The sequence below is a fragment of the Chenopodium quinoa genome, unplaced genomic scaffold (genome assembly GCF_001683475.1).
Source record: "Chenopodium quinoa cultivar QQ74 unplaced genomic scaffold, ASM168347v1, whole genome shotgun sequence".
Classification (NCBI taxonomy): Eukaryota; Viridiplantae; Streptophyta; class Magnoliopsida; order Caryophyllales; family Amaranthaceae; genus Chenopodium; species Chenopodium quinoa.
This window is the reverse complement of record NW_018745395.1, coordinates 1309321-1330948: the sequence shown is the minus strand read 5'-3', so window position 1 is coordinate 1330948 and position 21628 is coordinate 1309321. Positions and strand designations below refer to the sequence as shown.

Below are 21628 nucleotides of genomic sequence, written 5' to 3'. Positions count from 1 at the left end.
TTTGTACATAATAAGTAAAGTACAACAACACTAATTTTTCCTGACGAGGGATAGCAACGGGTCAAAATGGTAAAGATTCCACTGTCAAGAATATGAGAAAGTTACTTTCGTATTCCTTACCATAATCCTTACACTCAAAATTTCAATGACACTAATCATGATAGGTAGAATAGATCAAGTAAAGAGATTAGATCACACAGTATCTAAATATGAAACGAGAACACCATTAACAACACAAAGTTTCTAAATCGAGCTCACAATTAACATAATTCGGGTGTTTGGATAACAAACTCAGGACAACATTCACCATGATAATAAACTCACTCTAGTGTTTGGATTAAACTTTTTAAGCCCACATATGTGATATCTCACAAAGCCAGATTAATTAGAATAAATGGGAGTCTGTAGAATATTCCTCCGTCAGTATCTACAGAGGAAGTTCTTCACATGATACTTGAACTTCAGTCGAAACATTCCAAAACTCAGCATATGGGTTATGACCCTTTTTACGCTTCACCTGCAATGAAAAAATGTTAACATCATATAGAATGTTAACAACATATAGCAGCTTTGGGTGAAACAGCTTCCAGAATGTTACCGGTAACTTCGTTTTGACATTGGAGCTACTGGGTCGGGGTTCAACTGACTGACCTTTATTGTCACAGTCCTGCAAGCAATTATAACATAAGAGAGTTAACATATCCAGAAGAATACATGCAATTAAGGAAAAATAAAAACCTCTAGTGTTACATGTAAGACCTTTCTTGTGTTAGGCTTGGTGGTATTGTAACCTAACTCAGCAAGGGTTTTGTTCCGAGATCCCTTTGGACGGCCTCGAAGTTTTTTTTTAATTATTGGATCTTTAACTCCATCATTGTTGGTTGTAGATCCTTTACTAATATTGGGGTTAGGTCTGGCACAACCGGTGTTCGGTGTCACTGCATGGGGTGATGCTTGGTGAGTAGATCTTGGTGTGATCGCTTGGGGAGTTGATTGGTGACTAAGAGTTGATCTTGGTGTGAATGCTTGGGGAGTTGATTGGTGAGTAGGATTTGAACTTGGTGTGGTGGCTGGTTGAGGAACTGGAAGTGAAGACCCAATTTCAAAGGTCGGTAATGCAGTATTCTCCACTAGTTTTGCGCGACTTGCTCTAACCTCTTCACGTAGCTTTTTAACTGCTGCTTGGACGATCTCTACTGTGTCATCATTTACTGTAGACGCTTCCTCGCACAAAGATTCAAGATCTGGTAGCAACGTGTTGTACCTTTTGCATTCCTCTGTTTGACTTGGATCATGGTATGCAACTTTGACCCGGGTGTGCCTCCTAATCACGTCTTTCCGCCATCGGGAAATTACGTACTTGGGGGGAATATCTTTGACCTTATTCTGATCCCACACTCTTATGACGTGCCTACATAGAATCCCATCCTTCTCAAACTTACGACAGTCACAACTACATTCTTTTGTAACTGGATTGAATGTCACTGTGTAAAACCTGTAGCACTCAGTCACTACATCTTCATTGGTGCCACTTTTCCTGATCCAAACTCGATCTTCAATCAAGTACTGAATTGCAGTGGCACTTATAATGTCCTCCACCTTCGGAACAACATACAACATTCGAGCACATTCTCTTTGGAATTCCTAAAATTTTGCATCAGTGTAAATTTTTTGGAAAAATCTCTCCACATTAAATACACTAACAAGACGCCTGATGTATTTGCGGTCCCTATCATCAGCATCTATCTCATCATCCACACGCTTTTTCAGAGCTTGAGAATATTTTTTTGGAAATTCATAGAGTTTAGTGTGCCTATTAACAAATCCATCAAAGAACCTATTAATGCTCTCAACCCTCTGCGTCGTTTTCATCCCAGCCCAAAAATACTCTTTCATATACGCAGGCACCCACATGTGCCTCTCTACAAACAACTCTTGGAGCCATTCATTTTCTTACAAATCATACAACTTCACTGCTTCACACCACCTTCTTTGGAATTCATCTATTGTGAAGCTGTCGTATATCACATTCTTCAAAGGATTCTTGAAATCGTTATACCTAGAAATAAGGTCAGAATGTTTTCTATTGCTCCACAGCTTATAATGCACATGTAATTAACTGAGGAAAAACAACTCAAAACCTAATCCAAATCAGTTAAACAAAATTTTACAAAGCAACACAACCTAATCCAAATCATCAAAATTCCATTTAGAATACAAGAGACATTTAACTCTTTAGCCTATCACAGAAATTACTTACTTGGCACACTTCCCAAGTTTCTCAGGAAATTTCCTCAGTATATGCCATATACACCATTGATGTCGGGTGTTAGGCATAACTTCAGCTAGTGGCTTCCTCATTGCAGCTGCTTGATCAGTTAAAATAGCTGCGGGAGCTTTGTTGCCCATACAAGTCAACCATTGTCGGTAAATCCAAGCAAAAGTGTCACAGTCTTCACGTGAAACAAGAGCACATCCTAACAACAGAGAATGACCATGTTGGTTCACTCCAACAAAGTTAATAAATGGGAGATCGTACTCATTTGTGATATAGGTCGCATCAAAACAGACAACATCTCCAAAATCTTCATACGCTATTATACTCCTAGCATCAACCCAAAGTACATCCTTCAACCGACCTTCTTCATCCAACCTATGAGCATGGAAGAATTTCGGATTTTCAGCCTGCATGTAGTCAAAAAACGCCATCATCGCTTTTGCATCTCCACCCGCCATCTTTGACCGTTTATCCTTATAAACCTCATGTTGCATATCCTTAACATTAGGCAAATTTCCATTCTCCGTGCTCATACATCCACGAATTTGACTCACCGGTACTCCAACCTCATAATAATTAATCAATTTCCTACGAACTGACGGCGTCATCTTCTTCATATGAAATTCTTTAACTAACTAACTTAGCCAGAACGGGGTCCAAGGTATGAGTATGCTCCAACTCCACCGTTATCAAAACCCAAAGCCCTTCACGATTAACACTGCCGTAAATCCTAGCTTGGCAATAACATTTTTTCGACTTCCTTCTACCCCTAGCAAGCTCATCCTCCAAGATGTCACCATTCTCATTAGCAACACATCCGCCAATTTCCATTAACTTTGCCCTTTTATTTGCGTCACGCTTTGCCCTCATATTTGGGGCACCCCAACATTTACACTTCCAGTTCATTCCCCTTCTCTTTTTCTTAATCGTGAATGCAATGTGAACCCTGCTAACTCCAAAGCCACATTGCTCTGCGTATGATTTATAATATTCCTCTATTTCCTGCCAGCCATTGAACACCATTCCAACTTTTGGAGGTTCAATAGAGGTCATCACAGACTTTGTAGAAACAGTTTCAGGGCTCTCTATGGTCTGAATTGGCCCAATTGGGGAAGAGATCTCCCCCATTGGTGTAAGGGAAATGTTTTCCAGCTTGTCTGTATTAGGGCTTATTTCAATCAATGCCCCTAACTCATCCATCTCTGACCTTATTCCTAAATTACTACTAACACCACAGGTCACTGTGAAGACACTAGTAGAAATCCACCCAACATCAGCCAAAACAGTAGAAATCCAAAAACAAGATTAGGTCATACACACATCAAGTCAATCAAAACCACTATATAATTAAACAAGTTCGCAATCAAAATTCAAAGGAAAATTTAGAAACCTTGCATTTATTTAATGTGATTCAAAACAAGACTAACAGAACACTGCCTAACTCCAACACACTATATAACAACAATGTGGCTAGATTATGAGGTAATTAAACAGATGTATAACAACATGAACACCAATTTCACCATATTACAGAAACAATTTCACCAATTTACATCAAAGAACACACAAATCAAGTAGTCAAAAAAGTACATAACACCGATTAAACCTACATTAACACCAATTTCACCAGATTAAAGCATCCTTTCGCCAATTTACACACAAATCAATCTCAAAACAAGCAAATTGCAAGTAACTGAAATGAAACAATTAAAAGCTTAGTATAGTTTGACCTAACCTTCGAAGCAACCATTTACAGCAGCTGGTGATCCATGGCAATCTAAACCATGACGAAAGTGAGGAAAAATTGAGGAGATGCGGCAAGAGGGGGAGCAAAAATTGGGACGACAGTGGAGAGAGAATGAAGAGGATGAGCAACAGTTGGGTAGGGGGGAACTTAACGTCGTTAGTTCACCTCAAACCCCAACATTTACAAAAAATAATAAAATAATAACAAATCCCACGTGGAAGGTGAGATATCCGAAAACCAAAAATCACTGAGAGTAACTGGGCAGTACTCCTTAAATACTCCCTGGAAAAAATTGTCTCGTCTTTCAAAATAATCACACCTTTTAATTATTCTTTTTTAATAATCCTAGTGTTAATGTTAATCTTTTTCAAATGTTTACAAGTGACCTGTAAACAATAGAGTAGATTTAAAAAAAAAAATTAATTTACATATGTCAATACGTGATTGGTAAAAAAAAAAATTATTAAAAGAAACCTACATAAAAAAGGTAAAATCTAATTTAAAAAACACAAAAATTTAATGAATGGCGGTGTTGAGCATGCGAAAGTTTTACAGAGTACTACAGTTTCTATTTTTCTCTCTCCTCATGGGTTTCTATTTGATACTCCCTCCGTTTCATAATGTTAGTCCCATATGGAATCAATCACATAAAATAAGAAAACAAATATATTTAGAATCTAACATTAAAGTACAACAGATTTCATAATTAGTTTACCTTATTTAACTTTTTTTTATTTTTCATTAGGAAAACACAAGTCATAATTGCATAATATAAGGTAAAAATTTCCCTGCTTAGAGTCATGTCATCAATCAACAATCAATTAAAGTAAAAAAAAAATCAAGTCATAAATGAAATATATTCAATATGGGTAGAACTTTTTGAAACGCCCAAAATAATATATGGGACTAACATTATGAAACGGAGGGAGAACTTCTCTCTCCTCTGCACTTCTTCTTTTCTCTTTCTTTCTCCTTTGTTCTTCAATTTCCTTCTTCTTTTCGATTTTATCTTGATTTTGTAACATAATTTTCCTGTTTTGATCAACAATGATTCATCTTTCTACAGCCAATTTCGAGGTATGTATGTTCATCTAATTTTTCTCCCACTACGGAAGCCGCCACCACCACCATTGCCACGAGCTTGAGACTCGTTAACAGGAAAAAATGAATAGAAATTGATAGTTCATCTTTCATAACAGATCAAGTAACAATAGTAGCAATAATAACATATCAAAGTAATAGAAATTTCGAATCAAAGTAACCGAATATGGGTTACTTTTGAAAAAAAAACCAAAAAAAACTAGTGAGATTTTTGATACTACGTTTTGCAATTTGCATATGTAAGTGAATTACTTCTGTGATAAAAAGGATCACTTTTGTGAAAAAAGGTCACTTTTGTGAATAAAAAGGTCACTTTTGTAAAAAAAAAAAGGTCACTTTCATGAAAAAAGGGTCGCTTTTCGCAAAATATTCGATGTACAATAAAACTAGTGTAAACCGAGGGCATGCAAAAGGTTTTGTTTAAAAAAACCACCACCACCTAAGCCACACCACTTTAGCCACTACCATCCCCACCCAAGATCCAAAACCACCACCACCTAGATACCGACCGTGCCGATCAGGACCCCACCCAACGCAACCACAAAACCCTTTTCGAAGTCCCACTAACCCTAAGACCACTCAAAACCCCACCTAACCAGATTCCAGGAAAACGGGGTGGGAAGGTTGGCGCAGCCGAAAATCGTGGGGAAGGGGGAGGTTGGCGCAGCAGGCTGGTTGTTTTTTTTAAAGAAATTAATTAATGATATTTTTCTTTAAAAATAATTTTAATTTTATTTGGACTAATCAGGTGCCGACATGTGTTAGGTAACTTGCTATAACAAGTTAGTTGATCGATTGGGACCATTTGAAGCGGATTGACATTGGTCAAATTATTAAAAGATAGCAAAGGTCGGATTGACCTTAGCAATTTTTCCTAATTTTTAAAAGCCAGTAACAAATTTACCCAAATTTCTCAAGGTACACTATACTATTAAATTGCTTTTTATCCATAATTGATTGAGTGTTGTTTGCTTGTTAATGTGAAATAAATAATTGATTGAGTGCTGTTTGCTAGTTAATGTGAAATAATTAAGCTCTTTGAGTGTTGTTTGCTTGTCAACGTGAAATAATCTAGGACAGAGAGATTAATTTGGAATGTTTGGCAAAAATCTAATTCAAAGAGCTTATCCCACTAATATCTCAATGTGAAATTACATTGTATAGCCCATTGAATCCAGTACCTTATTTCAACAACCTACCCCCACATAGGGGTGCCAATTCAAGTAAACATTTTGGGTTTGGGTTGGGTTTATCAGTTTCGAGTTATAACGGATCGTTTTATAACGAATTGAAATGATTATCGGGTCGGTTTTGGACGTTTTTGAAAATCATCGAGTGGTTTCTGTTTGGTTTTTTTTTATTGTAGTTTCTATTTGGGTCGGGTTGTAGTTGGTTCGAGTCATAATCAATTCGGGTTGAAGCGGGTCAGTTTGAAAACGAGTTTAGCCAGTCTAGAGTAGGTTTTGGTTCAAAACAGTTCGGGTTGTAGTCGGTTCAAGTCATAATTAGTTTGGGTTAAAATGAGTCGGTTTGATAATGGATTTCGATTCAAAACAAATCGAGTGAAATCGATCGGGGGTCCGGTCATTATCGATTTAGTTCATAATCGGTTTGGATTGAATTTGGTCAATTTGAAAACAAATTTACCCAATTTGAAGCAGGTTTCAGTCCTAATCATATTGGGTAAAAATCGAGTCGGATCATTATCGAGTCGAGTTAGCCCGATAACGGGTAGAAACGGGTCATGTTATAATCAAGTTAAATCATAAATAAGTTGGGTTTATCGAGTAGTGGGTTGAAACAGATAGAATCATAAACATATTGGGTTACGGGTTGTAAACGACTCGATCATAAACAGTTTAGTCTCAACGACGGGTTACGGGTTATGAACAATTCAGCTTCAACGGGTTATGGGTTGGAAACGATTCGGTCATAACGAGTTATGGATTATTGTTGACCCTTATGAGGTTTTGATGATGATGTTAAGAATTGAGCAAACTTCCTTTAAATAAGGATTTTCTAGTGTTGTGATGTTTGCAGGTTCAGTAAGCGATGGGAGCTGAAGTAGGAACTGAGACAAAGGAACTTTAGAAGATCCATGAGGACAAGTAAAAGACAGAAGAAGAGTTCCAGCAATGGAACTTCCCGAAGTTTCTTAACAGGAACTTCAAAACGGGTTGTAACGACTTGGTTCCGGTGTAATGCTGGGGCAAGCCTCAACAACCAAGGATCAGTGCAAAGATCGAGATATCAACCAAAAAAGATGGACTTCATAACTTATAGTTGTATAAAAGATAAGTTTGTTTTGTAGGTTGATGTAAACATGTTAATGGTTGTTATGCATGGAATTTATTAGAAATCAGATAAGGCTTGGAAAACTAATCAATTCGTATAAGATAATTATAAGTTTGGTTTTATGAAAAAATATTTATTTGATTTTATCCTTAAAATCTGATTTAACTCGGTTTTATCTTTTTCATAAAATTCTATCTTTTAATTAAAACGAATTTGATAAGATTTGGTTTTCAAATAAAACAAAATTAAATCTGGTTTGGTTTCGGTTTTTAAAGAGATAAAATTAGATTTTTGTTTAACTTATCTTATTTACGAAAAACTTACTTTGTGAGCTGAGGAACCTCTATAAATATAGAAGTAATTCAGCGAAGCAAAATGAGAGTTTTAAGCGTGAAAACCACTTAGTGCTTAAGAGTAAGTTTGCCAAAGGTTAAAGCTTTATCATTTTGATTTCGGGTTTCATGTGTAGCTTTCCATTTATGTGTTAGAGTGTGTCTTTGTGTTGTAATTGGTTTTGGGGTGAGATTGTGGATTCTCTTAAATTCACGTTTACGTTTGTGTTTGAATTCTCTAAAATTCGAGTGGTAGCTGTGAGTGCACAGTGAGTGAAAGGAACCTGAGAGGTGTCTTGGGTCACCTAGGAAGTGTCCTGGGTAGAGGAAGAAAAGGGTCCTAGGAGGTGTCTTAGGTCTGGTAGGAGGTGTCCTATCATATAGTCAAGTGTTCGTGGTGGAACTTGCAAAGCAAAGGTCTGTGTAATAGGTTGTACTAGGAGAGTTGCCTATTATAGTGGAATTTGTTTATAAGTCCCAATAGGGCCGAGGTTTTACTTCCAGTTAGGCATTGGATGGTTTCCTCGTAAAACTTGATGTGTGCTTTAAGTTCCTTTACGTTTTAATTGTTTATTTCCGCTAAAGTTCCGCTATTGGAACCTACTACTATTCACCCACCCTCTCGTAGTAGTTCATCTAAACTAATAATTATAAATGGTTCGGTCACAACAGGTTACAGGTTGGACCGATTTGGGTTTGTTGGATTTTTACCGGGTTCACGCGTTTTCAGTTTAAAATGGGTTGGATTACTATCGGGTTCAGTCCTAATCATTTCGGGTTGTTTTCAGTTTTGGGTAGTAACGGTTTGGCTTGATAACGGGTCGGGTTAGTAATGGTTCGCACAAATTTGGTTCAGTTCAGTTTCGGGTTAGAAAAAATTTGATCTGGTCAGTTTTTGATTTTCAAAAAAGGGTTTTTAATGGTTCATTTCCTTTTCGGATCGGTTCGAAAGAGTCGGGTTTAACGATTCGGGTCAAAAACTGAATCGTTAAAAATCCACAATTAGCTTATTGGCTATTGAATGCTTAAACAACTTTAACCAATCAACTATTTACCAAACAGTTTTATACAATTAGCTAATACAATCAGCTATTAAAAACTATTTAATACTTAATACAAATGAGACTATTTTATATTAGGAAATTTTGCAAAAACCACCTTCTAATTTTTTTTTTGCTTATAACCACCTTTTAAACGACCACCAGTTCAATGTAAAACAATTGATAAATTTGGCTAAAAAAGTGGTAATTTGTAACATTTTGTTTTTAAATTGGTGGTCTTTTGCAATATTTTTTTTTAAAGGTGGTTATATGAAAAAAAATAATAATTTAATAGGTGATTTTTTGTAAAATTTCCTTTATATTACAACTCTTTTTTTTCCCTAAAACTTTGTACCCATTGTTGCGATTTTTATAAAACAAAAGGAGTACGATTATTACGAAATGGAGAATAGTCCATAATAGTCCATAACATTTTATTTACTCCGTATATAAAGTGAACAAAATGTGTAAAATGAATCCACATGTGCATAGCTCTAAAACCCGTATTCCGAAAAGCACATTACAACTCCTCCCTGAGAGCTTTGGTTAGGCGGCGGAAGCGGCGGCAGTAGAACAAGCGAAGGTTGAAAAAACTCATAAAATGTCGAGGACGTTGTTACAGCCGATAGGCCAGAAGCGCCTCACAAACGTTGCCGTAGTTCGATTGAAGAAGCATGGCAACCGCTTTGAAATTGCTTGCTACAAGAACAAAGTCCTCTCTTGGCGTTCTGGCGTGTAATCTTCTCTCTCTTTCTATCTGAAATGAATTATTGATTGTATTTCCAATTCAATATTGGGTCAAATTTGATTAGGGTTCTTTCTTACTTGTATGAATTAATTGCTTTGATTTGTTCAGAGTTTTGTAGTATATAATTGATTTTCTTTCTGGGTTTTACCAAGAATTTACCCAGCTTACTTGTATTAATGTTCTACTAATTTAAATTACAAAATGATGTTATTTTCATAATAGCATTATTGGTATATCTTGGGTCATATCTGATTAGGGTTCTTTCTTACTTGTATGAATTAATTGCTTTGATTTGATGAGAGTTTTCTAGCATATAATTGATTTTCATTTTGGGTTTTACCTCTAAATATTTGCCCATCTTACTTGTATTAATGTTCTACTAGTTTAAAATTACAAATGATGTTAATTTTATAGTATAAAACGAGACTTATCCAAAAATATTTTTCATTATAACATTTTGGGTCATATCTGATTAGGGTTCTTTCTTACTTGTATGAATGAATTACTTTGATTTGATGAGAGTTTTGTAGCATTTAAGTAATTTCCTTTTTGGGTTTTACCGCCAAGAATTTACCCATCTTACTTGTATTAATGTTCTACTAATTAAAATTACAAAATGATGTTATTTTGATAGTATAAAACTAGACTAATCCAAAAACATTTTACATAATATCAATTTTTGTATATCTTGTTATTAGAATTCTATCATATGGCCTGCACTATCATGTGGTACGGAATTGAGGTTCTTTTTAAGATTTATGTGGCGGAGATGTGTATGCTATGGTGGATGCGTGGCCACACAAGGAAGTTTTGGTTGAGAAATGAGTTAATTAGGAAAAAAGTAGGGTTTAAACACTTTGTGTATTTTTGATTTGCTGAAATTTGATGTGATATTAGGTTTAGCAATTGCTCCACAAATGTGAATTCTTTTTCATCATTTATGTCGTTGAGTTTGTTAAAATTTTTGAAACAGAGAGAAAGATATAGATGAAGTATTGCAATCCCAAATTGTGTATTGTAATGTTTCAAAAGGAGTCCTAGCCAAGTCAAAGGATTTGATTGCTGCTTTCGGGACAGATGATCAGTCAAAGATATGTTTGGAGGTGCACAGATTTTCTTTGCCTTTTAATTTTGAAACTCTAATGTTGTAGGGATGCAATAGCTTGGTCTTCTGATACAAGTTTTTTTTGGTTAGATTTTGGACAAAGGAGAGCTTCAAGTTGCAGGGAAAGAGAGGGAGGCCCAGTTATCGAGTCAATTTCGGGATATTGCAACTATTGTCATGCAGAAGACTATTAATCCCGAGACCAAGCATCCTTATACAATTAGTATGATTGAACGTTTGATGCATGAAATTCACTATGCTGTTGATCCCCATAGCAGTTCAAAGAAGCAGGTTAGCAGTCCTTCAGTTCATTGGCTTAAATTTCCTTTCCCTGATTTGCTAGCATCTCAATCTTTTGTTTTCACAATCTTCATATCTTGCTTTGTTGTTGGAGTCATTAGTATAGTTCTGCATCTTTGTTAAGCTAATGCCTTTGATTATTGAATTGCAACTTTATCTCAGTCCTAAAATAACCCACACTTTTTCTTATATAATGGAGTTCCTTAATTTATTATGAACATAATGTAGGCACTAGAGGTTATCCGTCAGCTTCAGCAGAAATTTCCCATTAAAAGATCTCCAATGCGGCTCCGAATCACTGTTTCTCCTGAGAGCTTTCCCTCTATCAAGGAGAAGCTAGAAACAGGGCATGGGGATATTGTGTCAAAGGAGGAATCTGGAAATCAACTTTCAGTTGTAAGTTTGTTCATTACATCAGTGCTTCTCATCCTAATTTTGCAGCCCTGATATCGTTTGTTTATATCTTTTTTACTTGACTGTTATGTTTGCAGCTCTAAACTTTCCCTTTTTATCCATTCCTGCAAGTTTATTGGAGTTGAGCCTATTTCTTGGATAATACTTTTTTGGGTGTGTTATTTGAATGATTTGGGACTTAGATCATCTTTGAATATAATGTGCCTAATAATTGTAACAATTAGGGGACATTTGGTATATGCTACCCAAAAATTGGTTAAGCTATCTTGATTGTGAAACCTCATAAGCCCCAATATCAAGTTCTTTTTCCTCAATTCCTAAAATATTTTGCCTAAGCTCCTCCTCTTATGAATAAAATTCCAAACCTCCTCCTAAAGTTGCTAGCTTTTACAAACCCCCATTTTCAATATATTTAATCAAAGGTTCAACATTGCTCTCTTTAATTTTTTGTCCTCTTTGTGTGAGTAAATTATAAAAAGCATAAAATCAATACACAATGTCTTAACTATATCCACACATTTTTTTAATCTCTCTTGCTCTATCCACCTTTTTTTTTCTCTCTCAAATTGTATGCAAATAATAACCGTACAGAGAAATTAAATTTTATATAATGCAAATGTACAATGAAAGTAATTCTACATGTTACTTGATAACATCCAATAAATTTGAAAAAAATTTAATTTTTATGTTAATAATAACTGTAAAAAATAATAAAATTTTATATTATGAAAATATACAATGAAACTAATTCAACATGTTACTTGTTAACATTTGCTTCCAATAAATTAAAAAATAAAAGTGGTCAAAGTTAATGTGTAAATAGTGAAGAAGTTAGTGTTGCAATATTTTTTGTAAATGGAAGTATTTATATATTGATCTAAATTGTTTATATAGTGTAATGCTATACAAATATTCCATGAAAAAAATTGAGAAGGGTGCTCATCCCTCTGCAGTCTGCTGTTACACTTGATCATATTATAGTTGAATTTACTCCGAGAAGCCTTTTCCACCTGCCAGCTTATCTGTTTTTTGAATTTAAGTAAACTATATACGCAAACATTTCCATGGTATTTCAAATGTTTATCTCTGAATTGCTCTGTTGTTGTGCTTTGTGTGAGTTGATCTGCCTTAAATGTATGTTCATCTAGAGAATCAATTCTTTAAGGCATAAATGATTCAATATCCTAATGAATTAAGCTCTGGATACCGTACGACAAAATCATTAACAATCGACGTGGATCCCTTTATTGCTAAAGTGTGTGAAGGTTTGGATGTACTCTACTACACATTATATCTGTTGGGAACTAGTAAAGGGAATTTTTCTGAAAGACCATCTGGGGGTACCTATATGCCCACAAACCCAAACTCTCAGCAGTGTTACACACTTACACTGCTTCAATGTTTACGTATTTCTGATCCTATAATTAGTGCTGTCTGCTGAAAGATCTTGTATCTGGCAAATTGTCTTTCCCTACCACTAGCGTGGAAAGCTGGCCTAATATTTAATGTTCTGTTACAAACCCTTGGTCAAGTAATCTTGGGCATAATGTTAAGGTATTGTGCATTTGTTTCACAGCTCTTGAGCTCCTTTAATTCATGGCTTAGACTTTTGAGGTAATCAACTTATTTTCCTTCATAGACTGGCGCAAGTGGCGCTGATTCGTATCGATCCAGTTGGGAAGTTTATCAATTTACCACTTTAATCTATACATTGGCTAGGACATGTTCAGTATGTGGAGCGGATTTCTGGGAATTAGTTACACATCTCTAGTGAAAGGATAGAAGACAGACTAGCCAGCTTGAAAAGTATTAGTTCAATTTGGTGTTGTCTAGCATGAATGACCCCTTTCACGTGGGAATAGAGAGAGCAAGTCGTGTCTTGAAAGCTGTAAAGGATGCTAAATTGTTATTGATTTATAAACGGGTGGGATCAATCTTGCTTTTGGGTTAGGCAAGGACAAATAGAAGTCTTCAGTAGCTTGAGCTAGATGCAACTATACTGGAGTGGAGCCCTACTTGCTATCAAATCTGTGTGTTCCTGTAGTTTTGGCTTTGGCTTCATGATATGAGTTTAGCCAATATACTAGAATTTCTGGAAATATTTAGTCAGAATAGCCTTTCATGATCCCACTCAAATGTTAGTGTTGTTTACATTGAGGCCTTAGTTATTTTGCTCTTTGGCCCATTGGTCAATCATCCCTGCATTGACACATACTACAACCTTTAGGTGTTCAACTTATAATTATTGTTGTTATCATGTTATGTTTTCATTGACATTAATTTTTGCCCTTGCCCAGTATAGAATAGCCTTTTCCAATACCTCTATTGTTTTAATAATATGTATTAGAGGGATAGGATATTTATGAGTACATGAAAATGGACTTGAGGAGATTGTTGTCAGGCTGTAATGAATGCTAATATAATAATGTGAGGGCTGCTGATTTCCTGAATTCCTGCTCATACAGGAATTATAAGCTTAAAATTTTTACAATGTTACTCATGTGTTCTAATTTACGAGTGCAGGTCTGTGAACTGGATCCAGGTATATTCCGAGAATTTGATAGCTTTGTGAGGAATCTACAAGGAAGGCTAGAAATTCTTGCCGTCTCTGTTCATTCAGAGGGAGATACTGGTGTTGATGCTTTTGATGAATTCAATGAAGACATTCCACCAAGCCTGCCCAAGGAACCAGCAGAACCTTCTGTTCATCAGCTAAGTGAGAGGTTACAAAAGCAGTCGGTTTCAAGTAGTACTAAAACTTCTGAGCCGGAAGTGAAGCAAACCAAATGCAGCACATGCAACGCTTTTGTAGGTGATGCAAAACAATACAGAGAGCACTTCAAGAGTGAATGGCATAGACATAACCTTAAGCGCAAGACTAGAAACCTTCCTCCCCTTAGTGCTGACGAATGTTTGGCTGATGTGGAATTTGGCGACTCAAAGGAAGATCTCAAGGAATACTCTTTTTAATAATTTTGAATCTCATTTTGCTATTCTGTGCGTACTGTACTGATGCTGCTATAGTGGAACTGATTACGAGAAGATGTGCTTATGTACAAATTTGGACATCATACGATTTGTGTAACAATTTAGAGTGAATGTGAATCTGAGCAGTATGTTTCTTTAGTAATCCCTTCAGGCTTATTAAATTCTCGAATATATTTGGAGACTTTAACCTTTTTACTGCCAAGTTTGCCTTAATTTTTGTGATACTTTTGTTGATGGTAAACACTATAATGCACTAGGTGTACATTAACCTAATGTACATCATGCTTGAGTTTATGAAATGTGATACATATATTCAGAAAGACAGCCTACACCGGTACAACCACTGCTGTTGGCTTTCATCTCCCCTAAAAATCTCAGTATATTCATGTTGGGTGGCTTTGCCATTTCTCTTTAATCTTCACTTTCTTCCTCCTACAATGGCGGATAACAACCATGTTGGAAACCAAGAATCGGTTAATATGGAGGAAAGTAAAAACCGAAGAATCATCACCGTTGCAACTTAATTTTGGAGCTTGTGCTGTTGTGCAGGTAGAAAATGGATCAAGATAAAATTCAACAATAGTGGGTGACCTTGGTTTGGGTTTTGGTAAAATGCCTGAACTTTGAAATTGGGTGGTGATGAAAATGGGAGGACCCAAGATCCCATTGTTGAAGATCGTAACAAGTCCATTGACTATAAGGGGTCAAAAATATGAGTAGAGAAGATAATGGTAATGGTTCGAGTTAGGCCGTTGAGAATTTGGGGAACAGGCAATGTACGATTTCATAGCGTTGGAATGCAGGAATGAGGAGACGACATTCAGGTACTATCTTCGTCTTTTTTTTTGTTCTACGTACTCTGTTTTATTCTTAGGCATACGCCCTTTATCATTAAACATTTCTACGCTTTCTTGCTTAAATTTTGCGTTAAGTGACTGAGACTTTTGAGAGAGAAAAGTTTGGGATTATCAAATTTGTCTCTATGATTTATGTTCAGTTGCATAAATGAGCATTAAACTCAATATTTGCATTTGCTTGTTTTATTCATTTGCTAAGACATTTAACCAATAAACAATGAAATCGAAGTATCAAACAACTTAAAACAATAATGTGTAGCTAAAATGTGAAGTCAAGGCTGTTGATTCATGATCCTGTTGATCTATGTAGGTTTTTAGATAAGAGCAGATTAAAGCATTTTTGATAAGCTTTGTGGTATTGCACGTTTTGTTTATCATGATGATTACCTTGGACTTGCTCACTTGGTATTTTATAACTCTTACATGCCTTTTGAAAAAACGAAATTTACTCTCACTTTTATCTGAGCCTGTAGTTTCCTGAAACTCTGAAAAGAGTCCGCAGCAAGATGAATAAATACAATACTAGAATTACATTAGCACAAAGCAGTTTGATATGCTTTTACATACATGTTTGATGATATACAGAGTGTTTGTATGATAACTGCATCCTAAGCTGATCGCAAAATTAACCATTGGCTGTATTGTCTGCATATAAAGGAGAAATTAAGTATCAGTGATCATCCCAGCTCATAGAATAGAGCTAACTCGATGCAAATAATATACTCTGTAACCTTAGTTTATGTGATATGTAATAGCTTAAAACTTAAAAGATAACTCTACATGCAATAATTGGAAAGGATGTCTTTAAATGTACATATCAACTATGAGGTTTCATATAGACAGTTTTGAATGAAGCATTTACCTTGAACGAATACAAATGTAAGACCTCTTATTTTCCCTGTCTTGTGAGCAATACAAGGAGGCCAAAGCCTGCCATGATCGCAATCTTCATTACCTGCATAAACAATTTTGCTTTATTTTCCAGTCACTGTTATATGCAAATTGATGGAGATTGATCAGTAACAACTAAACCTGGCCGCCTGGTCCAGTAAATGGTATATTGTCAGGCCATCTGTTGGACTCCAATTTTTTCGATCCAGTAGTTCTCTTCTCACTTTTTCTTTGGGTGAGGCCAGTATCTGTGAGCTGAAATCATAACAAAGAAAAAAAAAAAAAAATCAGAAGTTTCCTTGTACAGTTAATTTGACAATACAACATGATAGCACATAGCTAAAATGCATTTCCCCCCTATGAAGACAGCTTCATTATTTATACTTGTAATAATAAAATGACGTACCACACAGCACTAAGCATGCAAATTAATCGCTATTAGTGCAAATCTAATCTTTAGACAACTTGATTATTTTATTTTAAGCAAATTCATGTGAGTAGTTTAGAAGAACTTGCTAGGAGTGATTTCATAGATTTGCTGTTAAAGTAGAACATTTTATGCATGATGCACAGTGCTTTAGATCTGTCTAGGATGAAAGAGGAAGTGCATACTAGTATAAGCTTCATTTCTTTTGGTCAGCTAGGTGTGGACTGACCTTTTCATGATCATTATCCTGACTGCAATTGGAAAGACAACCTTCAGGTACATTCAGACGTGGCCTGCTGTCATCTCTTAAAACACATGAGCGTATCATTTCATCCAAAAATATCCAGCCGCGTAAGCTATCAATTGAATGATGCTCATTCCCATCAAACACTTTAGATGTTCCTCTACATTGAGAAGATTTCCATTGTTTGCTTCTCCATTTATCATCAATAACTAAAGCGTCTTTGGTAGTATATCCATACTTTCGGTTGAAAAATTCAGTAGAAGACTGCTTTCTTCTCGGTAATGCTTCAAGAAGAGTATTCAAAGAAAATGTACTTTTTTCAGAAATAGGTGATGTATGCAACTTTTTCATTGCATTTTTCTCCTCTTTACTCTCTTCATTTGTATGTTGGGTATTAGCTTTACTATACTCATCAGAAATCTCTTGTTGAGTTGATCCATAGTCCTTATATTTCTCTCTTCCTTTCCCCATTTTCTCTGAAGTAGAAGAAGCTGAGGCTGATTCTGAGTTGGACATATCTGTCACGGAACTCACTGAAACTACCTTCTTTAAGATTGACATTTTCATGGGAGTATGCACTCTTGTATTACTGCTTAATTTCCCTGTTTCCTTAGTTTTATATTTACTGGAAAACAACTCTTTCCCTATCTCCTCTGGAGTCGAAGGACTGGGTGCTGCTTCAGAATTTACAACAACTGTCTTCCTTAAGATTGTTTCCTTTGCTTCATCTTTAACAGTTAATAATTTCCCTCTTTCTTTTTCTATTTCCCCTGTAGTAGAAGTAGCTGATGCGGTTAAAAATTTGGACAAAACTGGTTTACTGTTAGCAAAAATTGTCTTCTTTAAGATTGGCACTTTGAAAGGGTTATCCATTCTAGTATTACTCCTTAATCGACTCAATTCCTTTGTTTCATCAGTAACAGGTATTCTTTCCCTTCTTTCTTCACCTACTTTTTCCTGAGTTGAAAGTGCTGGTGCTGATTCTAAGTTCGAGACAACTGGTTCAGTATTGACAGCAACCATCTTCTTTAAGCTTGGCTCTTTGGAAGGAATATCCACAATAGTACTACTGCTAAATTGAGTTGTTGCCTGTGGTTTATTAGTAGCAGTTGATTCAGGAAAAAAAAAAAAAAAAAATTTCTCGGTATCTCATATCTAAGGTGTAAATGCAGTAAAAGGCTATGTTACTCGGACTCAGATACATATGTTAAGACACAAGTATGTGACAGCATAATAGACTCGCCTATTTTATAAAAACTTTCCATAATTTGGTTCCAAATTGAAGTGACAATTTTCTATACCCATGGTTTGGTGTTGGAGATTTGAATTGGGTGCTTGAGGTAAATTATAGAGTCCGAGTAACATAGGTAAAACCTTGAATGACACTATGAGCATAACTGTCAGTAAACAGATACCTTCACTGGACTACTTTCAATAGCAAGCATCAATTTCCTTACATTGGTAGGTGTTTTATTTGACCGTCTCTGCTGCTCCACGTTTTGTCCTTGAATTCTTTCCTTCAGCTGTTGATAAGCCGGAAACTTATCCAGTGCCCCAGTTGATTTGGAGGTGGAAAGTGCCTGTTTGCAGAAAGCGTATTTGAAACATATGTTTATGCAATTTATGAATTTAAAATGAACTTAAATAAAAAGCATCACAAAAATTACTTGTTTCTTCTGACCAGGTTGAGCTTTGTTCAAAACTTCATCATTGGAATCTGTCAATATTATTTTAGCTTGGCTGTCAGGCGGTACACTTCTTTCGCGAGTCTGATGCTGAGCCTTGAGTGAATCTTGTGAAGACGCAGGGCTGATAACAATAACGATTTAGAATCACACTACTAGAAAATTGTCAAAAAAAAATTTCCCTTCGTACCTCATGTTTAATGCACACACAATTCATATTAGTACAAAGCTGAGGAACAAAGATGATGCAGACCTACCACCAGAAGCAACTGCTAAATCTGAGCTACTGTGACTCCTCTTCTGAAGTTCCACCTGCTTTTTCCGAGCTGCAGATTCTCTCTGCAAGTCAACAAAACTCCTACACATTATATAAGGCACAATGGCGATGAGATAACTCTTAGAGACTCATATATATACGTCGTACATGATAGCCACAATCATACTTCATTGGTGATTTATTCACTTTGCAATGATATTACAAGTATATCGACAAAATCTTTATAAGGTTCTGTTGTAGGACTGATTCAGTTGAGAATTCGACAGATAATTACCATACTGCGAATCCTGTTCAGCTCATTTTCTGTAAGGATAAAATGCAGTCTCATACGGATATGCCCCCGTCTTTAAGTGGGAATAGATCATCCCAAGTACCCTTTTCGACAATGGACCTAGTTTCAACATCTGCAAAGCAACTACACTTCCATCAGTGGCTGTCACTGAATCACTGCTCATACTGATATATATGCTCTGCAGTATTTACTGACCTGTATGTGCTATTTCACTCCCTTCAGAGTCACGTATCGATACATTCAATTTGTCCCGTAGAGAAGCTAATGCACTATAAAAATGGAAAAGGTATAAACTTCCATCATTAGGATCTAATTCCAAAAAATAAAATGCTACAAACATACAAAGGAGTACGACGAATTAGCATGAAGTCAAGTGACATTACAAAGAAGTTTCTTTATTGTCCTGCATTTCATGTGCCTGTTTTCCCATAGAAACTGCATTGCCCCAAGACTAAGAGTTTAATATATGACACAAAGTAAAGATGTAGACGAGATTTAATCTAAACGAAACAATTTTCATACCCTTAACACCCATTGATGAAGATTGTGATGGAGATGGTAGTCCCACCAATTCAAGTACTGAAAAAAAAAAAATCAGAAATCTGTCATAGCAGTTATAATACACTTCATGTTGGTACACAAACTAATTAAGGCATGATGAGCTACAACATACCCGATACTTGGATAGTTCCAGGCATTGAAAACGAACGGAAAATCGAGCAATGTCGAATTAAATGATGATTTTCAGTTGTTAAATGAAAAGAAAACAATTTTCAAGGAAATTTTGATAAGCTTTTAGATAGGATGGTTAGGAGTTTGGATTAGATGTGGATGAACCTCAGTGATGAAGGCATCTAAGACATGGACCCACCTAAGCTCAAAGATTTTTTAGTGGTGGCCTCAAATTTTCACATGCCTAAATCACATATTTGTCTCTTTCATGAACTGTATTTAAAAAAAAAAAAAAAAGCAAGTCACAACATCATAAAAAGATGGGGGGCCAGGAATCGGATCTTTTCGGGTTACTTCAAATTCGGGTGAAAGCAGATATTTATAATTCGGGTTAGATTCTACTTCGATTTGTATCATGTTTTGTTTGGGTTATTGTCGACTTGGTTTGAGCTCATATCGATTTGGGATGAGTTTGTAATGATTAATTTCAAGTTCAAGTCAAGTTTAGATCGGTTGCGTATCAGCTCAGATCAAATCTTGGTCAGATTACTACGAATATGAGTAAAGTTTGGATCAAATGTGCCTTAGGCTAGATCAAGCTAGCTCGGATCAAATGTGTCTTGGTTGTGGTTCAAGCTCAAAACAATGTGTCTTGGGTACGAGTGAAGTTCAGATTGTATAAGCCTCGAGTATAAGAAAGGGTTGGACAAGAAATCAAAACGGGTTTTAACACAATTATGATAAAGATTTCGTACATTTGATTAATTGGATTGTTCTAACTAATGGAAGTATGAGTTCAATCATTTTTACTTTGGTTTGATTAATAATAATGGGTCGGAGGGATTCATTTAGTCGAGTGAATTGGATTTGAATTATCTCGAGTTGAGATTAGCTATTAGATAGAATCGAGTTGGATTTTGGTTGACTTAGGTTGGTCCGAGTGTGGGACTGAGCCTTCCGAATGAGAAAGACAATAAAGTGCTTTGTTTCGTTGGAAAAACCAACGCAAAAAAAATCTCAAATTGACTTTCAAAAACCTACTTCTATAGATAGAAAAGGTTGGAAAGAGTGAATTTTCCGAATTCCCTCCCTTTATACGCTCTTTTCTAGGGGTCCCATTCAATTCCTTTGACCGGTCGTTTCGAGCTTCCAGTTCTTCTGGATTGCTAATGTGGTTCGATGACGCCGATGGAAGGAACCACTGGAGATTCATCCAACTGCGATCATAGAATAATGACGTTGGTTAAATCAAATTTCGGGTCTTATAGAATTAAATTAGTTTGAATCAACTCTCAAGTCGAATTGAGCCCCAAGTTATGTCTTGTCAAGTTAATTACAATTGTTCTTTGGTTGAATTTAGTTATATGTTATAATTGATTGCAAGTTGGGTTGGGATCATACATATCAAATCCAAATCGAGTCATGAGTTTAATTTTCTAGCATTGATACTAGATTAGGTAGTGTAGCTCTTCAATTCTTGGGTTAAAAATTGGAGGTCAGGTTGACATCGAATTGATTGGTTTGTCAAATTTTTAGCTCCAAATTAAATTTTTTCGATGTAAGAGTCGGATTTCGATTGGTTTCACCCATTTATTTGAGAGATGATTGTTTGATAGCCCTAGTTCTAACCAGTTCAGCTATATTTGAGTTATCTTGTCTATAGTTAGTAGTTTCACGATTCTAGTTAAAAATTGATTGTGAAAGATATTGCATTATTATCCCTAATATTCAACAACATATTTTAGGCACATTTAATGATAAGATCTTGGAAATGTAAGAAACCTCAAACGTTTAGAATTATTTGGCAAGCGGACGAATCTAGGAATTTTATATGAACCGGACCAGTCTTCTAAAGCATATTCATAAGTTGAATTTTAAATTGCTACAACAAAGAATAAGAAGGATTTTAAAAAGTACATATCCATAACTCCTTAA

At 35.7% G+C, this 21628-nt stretch overlaps 3 protein-coding genes across 7 annotated transcripts; 1 reads left to right on the top strand and 2 right to left on the bottom strand.

Annotated features, from left to right (window-relative positions):
• Window positions 1-204: 204 nt before the first annotated feature.
• Window positions 205-4632, bottom strand: LOC110712953 (protein FAR1-RELATED SEQUENCE 4-like). The gene is made up of 4 exons (XM_021891414.1): window positions 2261-4632; window positions 760-2059; window positions 599-667; window positions 205-517 (listed from the first exon to the last, which is right to left on the bottom strand). The coding sequence occupies exons 2-4, from the start codon at window positions 1618-1620 to the stop codon at window positions 428-430; spliced, it is 1020 nt and encodes a 339-aa protein (XP_021747106.1). The 5' UTR covers window positions 1621-2059; window positions 2261-4632; the 3' UTR covers window positions 205-427.
• Window positions 4633-9260: 4628 nt separating this feature from the next.
• On the top strand, window positions 9261-14550 carry LOC110713008 (ribosome maturation protein SBDS-like). Its single transcript, XM_021891470.1, has 5 exons — window positions 9261-9528; window positions 10515-10644; window positions 10737-10937; window positions 11175-11342; window positions 13884-14550. The coding sequence occupies exons 1-5, from the start codon at window positions 9395-9397 to the stop codon at window positions 14328-14330; spliced, it is 1080 nt and encodes a 359-aa protein (XP_021747162.1). The 5' UTR covers window positions 9261-9394; the 3' UTR covers window positions 14331-14550.
• Window positions 14551-15678: 1128 nt separating this feature from the next.
• Window positions 15679-19962, bottom strand: LOC110713007. Of its 5 annotated transcripts, none has more exons than XM_021891466.1 (12): window positions 19695-19955; window positions 19544-19623; window positions 19405-19456; window positions 19217-19290; window positions 19004-19133; window positions 18706-18791; window positions 18435-18576; window positions 18183-18347; window positions 16753-17856; window positions 16238-16351; window positions 16068-16160; window positions 15679-15850 (listed from the first exon to the last, which is right to left on the bottom strand). In XM_021891466.1, exons 5-11 carry the CDS (start codon window positions 19055-19057, stop codon window positions 16095-16097), a joined length of 1731 nt encoding a protein of 576 aa, XP_021747158.1. In that variant the 5' UTR covers window positions 19058-19133; window positions 19217-19290; window positions 19405-19456; window positions 19544-19623; window positions 19695-19955; the 3' UTR covers window positions 15679-15850; window positions 16068-16094. The 5 variants fall into 5 exon arrangements, with proteins under 5 accessions (XP_021747158.1, XP_021747157.1, XP_021747160.1 ...); XM_021891465.1 differs by having other exon boundaries at window positions 19544-19600; XM_021891468.1 differs by having other exon boundaries at window positions 18225-18347; window positions 19544-19600; window positions 19695-19950.
• Between the last annotated feature and the right edge of the window lie 1666 nt (window positions 19963-21628).